Source organism: Exophiala oligosperma (genome assembly GCF_000835515.1).
Source record: "Exophiala oligosperma strain CBS 72588 unplaced genomic scaffold supercont1.6, whole genome shotgun sequence".
NCBI classification, from domain to species: domain Eukaryota; kingdom Fungi; phylum Ascomycota; class Eurotiomycetes; order Chaetothyriales; family Herpotrichiellaceae; genus Exophiala; species Exophiala oligosperma.
Genome location: NW_015622823.1, coordinates 1707432 through 1719402, shown reverse-complemented (window position 1 = coordinate 1719402; position 11971 = coordinate 1707432). Strand labels below are relative to the sequence as shown.

Below are 11971 nucleotides of genomic sequence, written 5' to 3'. Positions count from 1 at the left end.
TCGTCCAAATATAGTAAGATTCTTTGGTGGCGAGCTAAAGCGGCTTCACTTAACGCATCAATCCAGACGCGTCTTCTACGCGACATTCGAATCGTGACTCTACACAAATCACCAAAACCAAATACCACTACCTCATAACATGGACAGTGAGAGCAATGATCGATTGGAGGGAACGTGGATATGTACCAGACTCCGATGATGAGGATGAGGACATTGAGAATGTTCAGATGGTCCCTCGTTGCAGCAACATCCAAGAAGTCGTCGACAATGGATCTCCTCTCCCGAGCGGATCAGCTCGCCCGCCTCATAAGCCCACGCAACTTCAGCACAACGATGGAAACAGTGTGCTTGATGAGATTTCCACTACTGGCAAGACTGTTGTTCCACCTGAACCGCAGGATCCAGCCAAGAGTTCGATCTCACCAATCCATCGGGCTCAAAGTTTCCCCCCGGCAATAACCATCGCTGGAATCTCCTCACAATCAACTGCCACTCTTCTCGAAGCCGAGCTACAAAAGGGGCTTCGAACCGTGCACCATGTGCTGTCGAGTGCAAACGATGGGCTGGTAGTCGATGATAACGACAGCGATAGTCCTCTTTCATCGCCGCCTGACTCTCCACAGAGTGTGCATGGCCTTGACCCCCCTGTCCCTGGCTCTGCAAATATTCCTGATAATAGACGGACTGACGCTGCTCTGCACGACGATTTGGTCCGACATTTGATTGGACGCTCCCTCAGAACTCGAAATCCGATTCAGCTACACCCATACGCACTCGAGGATGCCAGATACCGCCAGAGTTTGAAGGAAAGGGGGCTAAGACCTGTTCGGGCCCCAAAGTCTGGCCTGAAACTTCAGCATGGACCCGAAGAGGAGTCCCAGGATGCGGAAACATGCGAAAGCTGCCAGACCCAAGCGCTGGATCAAGATCCTCAGTCCACCAGCCAGGTCCGAACGACTAGTGATGAGGAATCTCAAAGTCCTATACGTGCCACTCGGACTCGCCCGACTGTTTTTGATCCGCCATTAGACGATGATTTACCCGAGCTATCAGACCTTTTGAGTGGCACCATTCCTCATGCCGTGTCCAAAACGGCGAGGTTTCCGAAGAATACGAAGCGACGAGGCGTTTCGGCAACGATGATTTCAAATGACGACTTTCAAATTTATGATCTTCCAGGAGACGAAGGTAGCGCAGGAACTAGGGCTACAATGAAGAGGAGGAGCTTACTCGTTCCTCCGTCCCCACCCCAATCACGAGGAACATTGTCTTCAGAAGACAGTCTTGATTCCCTCGACCACTTATCATTGCCAGGCAGCACCACGCCGCGACCTCTTCCGACTCCGTTGCTATCATCCGACAGAAACGCTAGGAAGAAATTGATTGAGCCACTCAGTTCAGATTCGGAGATATCCATTGAAAGTGGCGGAGTTGAAGACCTTGGTAGTTCTTCTGAAAGCTCCGTGGGTAATCCACAAGGTATACAAGGAATACGCCGCAAAATCAAAGGTGTATTACCGGCTTCTTGGCTGAAGTTAGACATTAATAAGCAGCAGCGCGGTCACGAGGGAGATAGAAGACACGGACGGTCGCCGATTAAGGCCAATCTAGAGAAGGGGGTTGCGCAACGAGTCTCAAGAACCGCGCGGCCCAACAGACTAAACAGCCATATTGAGTCAAGAACCGAGTTTCCGGCCCTTTTTGCCGAGAGTGATTCAGATGAGCCTGCTTCAAGTGGCGTCAATGAGGCGACGTATGATGCTTCAATAGATCTCGCTGATGATGTGGTCGAAGACAACACAGTTGATGCTATGCTTGCTCCTAAAGCCCGAAAGACAATATCAATCCGCAGTGAGCCCCGAAGAAGAGGCGACACGCGGGCAAAAGCACAATTGACGCGTGATGGCAGAAGGCGTGGTGCCGATGCAGATACTCGTCAACAGGTGAATTGGACAGCGAAAAGACTTGAATTGAAGCGAAATTCACGTTCTGCGAAAAGAGTGAAGAAGAAGCACGGAAAGCCACAGATGACCATTTTAGAAGCCCCTGGCTTCAAAGAGAAGGAGGTGCCACGGTTTCTGAAAATTGCTGGAAGACGTAAAGCAAGATTTGTTGAGCGCCTGGCACAGGAGCCAGCTCGGAAGTTCTTCCAACTGTCGACGATTCAGGATACTATAGACGTCAACAGAGAGTTGGAACTATGGAAAAGTCGGCAAAATATGGGGGGTGGTGCTGACTTTGATAACACAGACCGTGCTCTTCATTCTCAACCACGCTGTGACAATAAGGAGGATCCTGCAATCACCTTCAATCAGCCGACCTCGGAACTCGACTCTCTAAAACAAGCTACCAAAGATACTCTTCAACGGATAAATCGAAATCATCAATTCGATCCCTCACGATCAACGAACACCATGGATCGACAGGCCCTGTCTACTACGATCCGTGGCTTCTTTATGGCTCAACCTGGACAGCGGAAGAAAATCCTTCCTGGGTCGTTGCAGCCTTCGATCGAAAAATTTCGATCGTCTTCTAGAAAACATACAACCATGGTTCGCGCCCCAAAACCCGCAAAAGAGCAAACGGTCCTGTCGGCAGTCCGCGGTACCTTGGGCAATGACGTTCCTTCTGCGAAACGCTATCAGCGGAAGACAAAGCCCATCAGGTATTCTATCTCAACCCTCTCTTGTTGGACGAAGAACACTAACAAAGAACAGGAGACTAAGTGACACAAGACGCCATAGCCTTCAGGATAGTTTGTGCTACGATGGCAATATCGCTGAAAGTGACAATCATCTGAGCTCGAGGTCTAGCAGTGCTCAAAGCCTCAGTGTACCCGCCCTTCATTCTCTCTCTCCAATATGCAATGACCTTCAGAGACCTCCAAAATCCATTCTCCAACATGGCATGCTCTCCACTGCGATGGAGTTTCTGAAGAATACCTTGGTTTCCTCTACACTAACATCAATGACCGTCCTTACTGGCCTGTTTGAAGCCAGGGTCGCACACACATCAATCAGGACACCAATATCCGAGCATGCTGTTCCATGTAATTCCTGGTCACAAGCTACCCAGGACGTCACCCGTCAAGCTTTTGTGGAAATTCTGTCAATCATCAACAGCGATACCAGCCAGGACGCGTACATCACTATGTTGCGAAGCGCTACTCGATCATTGCAGACTATGGTCACGTACGTTAACGAGAGCCTCTACTTCGACAATCAGATTCAGCTAAAGAGCTTCGTCCAATATATGGCAGAGAATCTGGAGACGGTCTCGCATTCAATCAGTTCATACGTGACGGTGGATTCGACCTCGAACTCTTTTGAGCTGCTTCATATGCTCAACAACTTGATGCTTCTGGCATATCAAGCTTCCAGGGTCGCGATGATTGATGCGGATATCAGCACGAAAAGATGTACCGATACTCTTCATAAACTGGCCACACAAGCCTTTGTACTGGCATTTCGAAAAGAATACCTCAGAAAAATCTGTCGAGCTGTGAGCAATAATCTTGAAGATAAGCCCGCTGTAAGCGCAGCTCTTGTGGAGATATCGGCTTCTGAAATCGAGACTATAGCCATAATCCACAAGCTCGGCTGCAGCTACGCGTGTCTCTCTCAATTAAACGGAGTCCTTTCAGGCCATCAGATCTATACCTCATTCAAACAGCCGGATGAGGCTCTTGCTTACATCATTATGTCCCTCGCATCTTTCTGCACTATTCTTGGAAAGACTGAGGTAGAAAAATACGATCGGCAAAGAGGTTCTTCTTTGGCGTCACTAGGACTTATAGCATTGTCAAATGCAGTGAATGCATTCATCCCCTTCTCCTTGGATGAGCAACACAAGAGACGGAAAGATCGAAGATACACTGCTATGCTTCAGCGCTTTGGGATCACGGCTTTCCAGTGGTGTCTTTATCTAGTACGCATCTTGGACACTAATGATGTGAACAATCTTTTAAGGAAGATGTTCAAACACTATTCCAACAAGACGAACAATATGCTCGACTTCTTCGGCCACACTCGTTCTGGGGCACCACCATTTCTCGACAATCAGCTCCCTGTTTCGGATTTGGTTCCTGAGCCCCATGACACAGATTATGACCTGTTCTTGAAACTCGTCGCCTTCAACCTCGGTTCCATTCCGGATAGCGATCATGATGACACTGGAATGGAAGCAAAACACGCTATGCGCAAACTATCGCTGATATTCAGTCTCTTGCCGAATACGGGTCCTGATGTTGAAGATGATAAGCCATTGCATACTGTGGATTATCACTCCATGGCCAATCGCTATCTCTTATTCGTAACCTTGTACCACTACTCCCCTACAGGACTGAAACCTGAGCTTTCACAAATTCGGGGACTTGTCAAGTTCGGCAAAGCTCATTCTGCTGTGTGTGGTATCGTTCTGGACTGCTGGCTCAGAATTGTCAAATCCATTGTCTCACAGCCAGCGTACACATTAGAGCTACGGCAACTTGGATCGTGGATTCAGGACATGATCGTTCAAATCCATGAAAAGATTGAGCTGCTCCCGGTCAGCTCTACCCAGTTTGACAATATCGAGAAACATCTGCGAAATCAAGATAGCGCTAATCAACAGCTACGCAAGCTCGCTGGAGTGTATGCCGACGCCATCGACCTCTGCTCTACTGAAAGTCAAGCAACCGATCTAATCCAAGGCGATCGATTGGATGACTTGATCGAAATGTGCAATCCTTCCTTGGAGCTTGACGACGACACAGTCGCAGCTATCTTCCGTGTCCTTATACCTTACATCAAGAAATGCCACAATGACCTCAGCCCGGTACTGGAAGTTCAACAACAGATACGAAGAATTCTCGTTGCACAGCTTCACCGAGCAGAACCCCTGAAAGACACATTGCTGGCCTCATTGGTTGACTTATGGTTCGCCATTGCCTACTGTAAGGTTGTATCGGGTAGCGAAGATTGGGATACCTATCTTTCCAATTGGGGAGCCTATTCCTTTCCAAGGCTTGCAAGTAACGCACCGGGCACCCATTGCCACATCCTTTTCGTGAGTAAGGTTGTTGCTGACGAGGAATACCTGAAAACGAATATGTTTGATATCCTTGAAATCTGGTTGTCTTCCATTCTGAAGCCAATAGGTGAGATGAAGTTTGAGCACATTGTGACAAACAAACTACTGCAGCATGCTCCACGCGTGCTTGAATTGGCTGCTCTGTTTCCGGAGAGAATGATCGGGATACAAACTTCAGTTCTCAGCTTCGATGATTTCATCCAACAACGCCCATCCATCCTGAAACACGTTATCCGTCAAATCTACCTTGTTGGGCGGACCCGAATCCCCGCGGCAGAGTCCTCCAAGGATCAGTTGCTGCGACTACTACGCACCATTTCTAGAGCCATGAACAATACTTGGGAAAGGACCCCACACGGAGAAAGAACAGCGTTAGCTGCTTTTATGCATGGACTTATCTTCGAGCTTAATGCGTCTCCATTTCCAGAGTTCAATTGCGACTTCTCTTACATTTCGTATGCTCCAACCGCTGAAGACAAAGCTATCCAGCTCGAAGGCCTGTTTATTCGCAGCGCGGCACAGCCTGGTCGTGTCAACTATGAACTTGCCGTCCAGGTTCTTGGGAGCGTCTGCCAGTTGGCGTCCTCGAGGGAGAAGGACGAAATAGGCGATCGTCTGGGCACGACATTCTCCGCAGGTGACTTCAATTACATCGATGATGATGGGCAGTTTCGCTTGGATATTGATGCTCAGCTAGTCTTCATGAAGGCCGTCTTTCCTGTCTGGCTTGAGCTTACTTGGACCCAAGTCGTCGAGCATAATCATTCTGTGGTCAAACTCCTATGTATTGTTGCCTTCAGCGTTCTCGATAGCCTGGAAACGCGAATCGATCTTGAAGACCAGACTCGAATGGAACAATTTGCTGAAGTGTGTGTGGGCATGCTTGTGGCTGTTGGAAAAGCATTACAGGGCGTCCCTCACGACCTGGCTGGGAATCCTAGGAAAGTGGACTTGCTCGCTGATCTCATATCTCTTTGTGCGAGGTGCTGCAACCGATGGGCTTATCTGCACCTCCTCTTTCCAGGCTCTGAACGACTGAGCGCTCTGCAAATTCATGTGCAGGCGTATGGGCTCTACACTCACAGCTATGCTTGTTCCGCCGTTGGGATGAAATGCCGACATTCCTGGGTCCAGAAGATCAATTTCGTCCTTGCGGAACCTGATTTTCTTGACCAGGAAGAGATTGTTATGATCAGAGATTATGCGGTCAAGGAACTGGGCAGACTAAGCCGTGCTGGAGAGGAGGATCTATCAATGGACATCGCTGTGTCCAGGTTGCAGGTGGAATATGCAGGGGAGGAGATGGCTGAGGCGTTGGACTTGTTAGGCGTGGACGATGATTGGGAGGTGACCACATCATTAGAGTAAGAAGCGGGCCGCAAAGCTCACGCAATGACTTTCGGCATAATGCATTCGATCATTCGGACTCACTAAAATTGAAGAAACAGCCCTTGATTGTAACGATGTATTGCAGAACTGGATAGATGACTGCATGAAGAATACAATTCGTAGACGAGCACGAGTCGTCCGTAGTGACAATGAGACGAGGCTGTGATGCAGCCTTGCAGCCTTATGTTATCGATAACGTGACGAGGGGGTTGCTGGGCAACAAGTGGAGTCTGCTATATTGTACACTTTGCCGACACCTCAAGTCTCGCTTTGACCATACCCTCATTCCTCAGTCCAGCTGCGGAGCATTCCAGTCTCTCGTTGATATCTCTAGAGACGAACCTCAACATTCCAACTCTGAAAGATGGGTGTCGAGCCTCCGTTCATTTACGACCGACCGAGCACCTACACATTCGGAGGGCCAACCCAGCGTGCGTTCGATCCCAAAGCTGCCACTCGAGCATCATGGGCACCGAAGCCAGCGAAACCAAAGCAAGATGGGCCTTTAATTGATTTCAACAAACATCCTGATACTGTATGTCTAGACTACGGGATTTGTTTCATCTACCATCTATGAGTACAATCAAATTGATACATTTGCAGTTCGTGGCTATTCCATACGGGAACCTCAACGCCAAACCCATGCCTCCCAATACTGAACGACGAGTCACCAGGGGTCGTCAAACCCTACTGCTTATGCGAATCTGTAGCCTGTTGGGGGCTCTGGGAATCCTCTTCTGTGTCATCGCCATCAACAAAGTCGCGTCCACGATTGGCTGGATCATTCGAGTTGCCCCTGCGGTCGCCATCCTACACACTCTCTATGGAATATATCACCTTTTCAAAGCCGCCGCCGGTAGAACTCCTGGCTCGACCGCAAGCTACATGGTATTTGCAGGCGTGCTCGACACTGGCTTGATCCCATTCTTCGTCTTTTCGGCGTGGCTGGCACACGCAGACTACGCGGAGAATAAATACGGCTGGAGCACATTGTTCAAGGATTCGGACATCTCATACAAAATCATCTATGCTCTCTTCTTGCTATCATGTATTGAAGGCGGCCTCATGGCGGTATCTCTGTTTTTGGACATTTACTTGGGGGTAAAGTTCCGCCAGATCGCCAGGCTTCCTCCTGATCTCAATCCTCTTGAGCCAAACTTTACTTCGCGACACAAACGGAACAAGTCCGAGGGTATCACCGAGAAGAACATGAGAAATTCTGAACTGGCTTCCAGACGAGTATCTCAAGGGACAGGCTTCAAACGGATTCCGTTTGTGCATACCCGTACCGATTCGGCAGACAGCGTCACGTTGTATGGTAGCGAAGCTGCACGCAACTCCAGGGTTGGGTTGAGAAAGGAGATTGACGACAACGAAAAGGATCCCTGGCATTGGTCAAGAACATCCTCTCCTACACGACCCGGCTCTGCAGTCAACCCGTCACCCAATTCACGTGTCGCCGGTGCCGGTCTGGAATACCGTCCGGAGCGCTCTTCAGGACTGGCCCAACCAACAGCAACAACAGGCCGCCCAGCTTCCTGGCTTTCATATCTCGACTATGAAGGTGTGCCTAGCCTCATGAGTGATGAAGCCAATGATGAACTCGACCACGAAGTTCGGCCTGTTTCTCCAGTCTCTGCTCTCTCGATGCATGATGCCTCTCATGGAACCATGAACAATGAGCGAGAGAATCGGTACCAGCCATCTGGTCGTGACAGCCAACAACCTCAGTCGTATCCGGCACACAACGGCAGCCAGGTTTTCACGCAATACGACAATGCCAGCCAAAGTAATATAAACCATCGGCTGCTGCAAGCACAGTCTCCACCACAACCAAAGCGAAGTCGTGAACCACTTGCAATGAACCCTCCATCGCCGGTCAGAGGGCAATTCGCCAATGAGAATGTGTACTCGACGCCATTGCGTCAGGTCCAATCTTCAGACTACTATCATGCTCCTCGGGGCGTTCTTTCTGACGCAGATGTCAACAGCAGTCAGAATCGAGGCAATGGAATGTCGCCCCGACCAGCAAGCTTCATGGGGAGTGCTTCCAAGGCTCGTTTCTACGGAGACCTCAAATCACCCGGCGGTTCGGTATCATCCCAAGGCTACCACAGTGACCAGAAAATAAACACCAACGCAGGTGCTCTCCGAGAAGTCGAGGACCTCTATGGACGCACCAAGACCATGCAGACGGAAAGTGACTATAGTGCCAATTTCGACGTTTATGACAGCGATGATGATGATGGAAAACTTTCGGCCAACATCGGTGGTGGTCATGCGCCAGTACAGGGTCAGCAGTGGAACGGCGCTCGACAGATTTCCAATTCCACAGGGTACGACTTGGCTGGTGGGTATGCTGGACTCGGGTCCGAGTTTGGCGCGGGCATGGGCCGCCGACGTGATGTGAGTGGCAAAGTAGCAGAAGAAGGTCGTGCTTCACCGCCGAAGAAGACACAAAACAATACCAAAAACGGAGCCGCAGGCTGGGAGAGGTTCAAAGGGTTGTAATTGTGTCGAGACGGATGATCATCGACGGGACACACGCCATGGAAGCACGCACTTTACGCCTGGGATCGAGAAATTGAAGGGCGGGCATAATAGTATGACTGGGGACAATGGGAATGGGAACGGAGTTCTTCTGGATCATGGGACTATGGGAAAGGGAAAGAGGAAATGTTATTTGTGCTTGGATCATATCGACGCCAAAATGTTTGCCTCGGGAAAATGACAAAGAGACTACTGCATCAGAAATACCCCTTGGGATTGGCCGACAGTCGAATTTGAGATCAGATGATGATGGCACTTTGGATCGTGTAGGTGCAATAGGAGTTGGTCGATTGGTAAAGTAAAGGAATGCAAAAAAAGTCGTTTGAGAGAATGCGGGAGTAATTTGCTCTTCCCTCTGTTCTGCAAGCAAATACCACAGGGCATCAGTATCAGTACTCGTACTCGTAGGGACCTTGAGTGTCCACTGGTCCTCGAGTAGACAGAGTACATGATACGCGATACGTGGTATTCTTAAGTACGTACTGTATGTCCTGGTGCTGACAGAGATGTTGTGTAAAAATACATCACTCCCAACAACAACAACATGGGATCACCTCGGAGACAAAGAACAAGAACGTGATAACAACGAGATGACGACGAGACAAAATGTAACATCACAGTGGGATACTGTCTACCATCTACTGTATTAGTGTCTGTATACTATAAAATGAATGACCTTCGGCAGGACCCGGTCTCTCGCATCTTCCAGATCAAAGACACTCGTTAGGTTTTTACTCGTACAACCGACTCATTACACTCTTGAAATGGGGTCTCTTGCCATCACTGACGTGTTGTACGTATCTTCCCCCGACAAGACGAACCCCGACCACCTTCATTGTAAAGTGAGTGAGAGAGAGAGGGCCTTCTTTTTTTCAAATCAACTCCCGCCTCCCACAAAAAGAGTCCACACACCAGGGTTCCCACTCGCGACGGCACCACTCGCGTCCGGGGCACCGTCGGGGTTCACGTCGTCGTAGGCAAACGCGTAACCCTTGCCGTCCAGTTCCACGGAGTGGACGGCCTGGGAGTACCGGTTGGTCGGGCTGGTGGTGTAATAATCACCGGCGGGCAGGCCGGGCTGGACGTCCCCGCCGGCCAACAACAGCGTCGTGCGTTGCAACGCCGCGCACATCCTCGGGACGACGGCGAGCGTCACGTCGTTGTCGCCGTCTTGCTGCCCAAACACCCCCTGGCACCCGAAGATGTCGAGGGCGCTGGGTTGGGGGATCGATCGTGACGCACCCTGGCAGACCAACGACCCGGACGCCGTGGAACACGGGACGTCCCCGACGGCGGCGTTTTGTGAATGGATCGTCAGCGTCTCGGAGGCGTACTGCGACCACACGCTCTGGACATAGGGGGCGTAGTAATCACTGAACGCGTCGCCGTGAACGGCAATGTACTTGCCGGGAGAGTTGGCGCGGAGAGGCGAACCTCCAGACTGAGCGTACTGACAGAGTTGGTCCCAAGGTTGGCCGTCCTGTGAGGCGCGAGGCGTCAAGTCGTTGCAGACCGTCGACACGGCTCCCTGGGCCACGCCGCTCACGGTCTGCGTGCCGCTGCCGTCGGTGGTGGTGAGTTGCATCCCAACGGGCATGCCTATAAAATCGACGAAAGTCATGTCCGCGTACAGTCCACCGGCCTGGGTGTAGGTCATTTCGGCAAAGCCCCAGAATATTCCCGCCGAGGGGTCGGTAGGGTTCTGCGGGTCCGGGCTGACCAACGTGACACCCCCGGAGGCCGTTTCCAAGGTATAGAATCCGAGGTTACCAGCGGCGAAGTACACGCGGCCGGAGATGAAATAGTCCGGGAGTGTGAGGCTGGTGGTCTGCCCTTGGTTGCCGAGAGGGATGGCAATGTCCTCGGTGATGGCCTGTGGAACGGTCGTCGAGCTGGATGTAGGGTAGTACCATTGCCCTGACGGGGTGAGGATGATGACCCGGTTTGAGGTGTCGAGAGCTGTAATGTACACGTTCGTGCCGGAGCCGTAGTTGTTCACCAGGTCCAGACGAAGGCCGGCGGCGGCTTCTGGCTGTGGAGGTCCGTGGAATGTGGCATTGGGATTAGTACCGTTGAGTGTGTTGAACGGGGTGAGTTTGATGTCGTTGACACCGCCTGGAGACACCACCACAGGGCCGGATTGCCGTTTGACGACCGGTGCTCCAAAAGCCGTTGAGGCGAACAAGTTGGCGCAGGCAAGGAAATAGCATAATACATTGGGTATGGAAGTGAGATGCATATTGCTTGAATATCACAAAAGGATATTGTACAACACTTGAGACAAGACTACAGACAACAGATAAGACAAAAAATGAAGGACTGAGGGTCAGAAAAAGGCTGCAAAAGGAGTGACTTGGTGAGTTTGCCTGAGGAACTCGTTCAGGTCGATGGGATAGCCATTCTTATATATCTCGGATGCATCCTCACCTAAATCTACCAAGATGAGAGGTATATACCCTGCTTGGACGGCAACGACATATCCGTACAGCCGAGTCGAGTTGCTTTCGAGAGGTGTTGAAGCTTCCTCGATCACGGCCTTGAAATTACTTGGGCCTTCATGTGGGCGCTAGAGCAGAACTTGACCCGCGTTCTTTTCCGAGGACAGGCTACAGTCCGTGGTAGGTAGGGTTGAGGTAAGTTCGAGACGAACGGGTGTGAGCGGATCAATGTCCAAAGAAGGGCAATGCGTCAAATCAGATATTCTGATGCTACCGCTGGCGGGACCTGGAGGTGCGTCGTAGAGGTCCCAGTGTCCGGATCGGGTCAGGTACATACCTGTGAGCAGATATGCGGCAAGACTATCCGTGGTCGTCAAAGAGCGGGATGGTTCAAGGTGTCGTAAATATGCTGAGACTCGCCTCGTTTAGATGATCGAAAAGAGCGTCATGCCCGGTCGTATTGTACATTTTGTGCATATTTGCATGGAGGCGAAGCAAGATGCAATTTCGAATGCAGAGACAGT

General features: G+C 50.7%; 3 protein-coding genes across 3 annotated transcripts; 2 read left to right on the top strand and 1 right to left on the bottom strand.

Moving 5' to 3' along the window:
* Window positions 1–155: 155 nt before the first annotated feature.
* On the top strand, window positions 156–6438 carry PV06_07046 (uncharacterized protein; the record flags this gene model as incomplete). The annotated part of the gene is made up of 2 exons (XM_016408231.1): window positions 156–2665; window positions 2718–6438. 2 exons carry the CDS (start codon window positions 156–158, stop codon window positions 6436–6438), a joined length of 6231 nt encoding a protein of 2076 aa, XP_016261711.1.
* Window positions 6439–6746: 308 nt separating this feature from the next.
* PV06_07045 (uncharacterized protein) lies at window positions 6747–9336 on the top strand. Its single transcript, XM_016408230.1, has 2 exons — window positions 6747–6994; window positions 7063–9336. The coding sequence occupies exons 1-2, from the start codon at window positions 6824–6826 to the stop codon at window positions 8968–8970; spliced, it is 2079 nt and encodes a 692-aa protein (XP_016261710.1). The 5' UTR covers window positions 6747–6823; the 3' UTR covers window positions 8971–9336.
* Window positions 9337–9640: 304 nt separating this feature from the next.
* PV06_07044 (uncharacterized protein) lies at window positions 9641–11248 on the bottom strand (the record flags this gene model as incomplete). Its single annotated transcript, XM_016408229.1, has 1 exon — window positions 9641–11248. One exon carries the CDS (start codon window positions 11246–11248, stop codon window positions 9887–9889), a length of 1362 nt encoding a protein of 453 aa, XP_016261709.1. The 3' UTR covers window positions 9641–9886.
* Window positions 11249–11971: the final 723 nt, after the last annotated feature.

Bases quoted from the DNA above. Each gene is read 5' to 3' on its own strand.
- PV06_07045 (XM_016408230.1), top strand. From the start codon at position 6,824: ATGGGTGTCGAGCCTCCGTTCATTTACGACCGACCGAGCACCTACACA. The intron at 6,995-7,062 runs GTATGTCTAGAC...ATACATTTGCAG, and splicing joins TCAACAAACATCCTGATACT to TTCGTGGCTATTCCATACGG.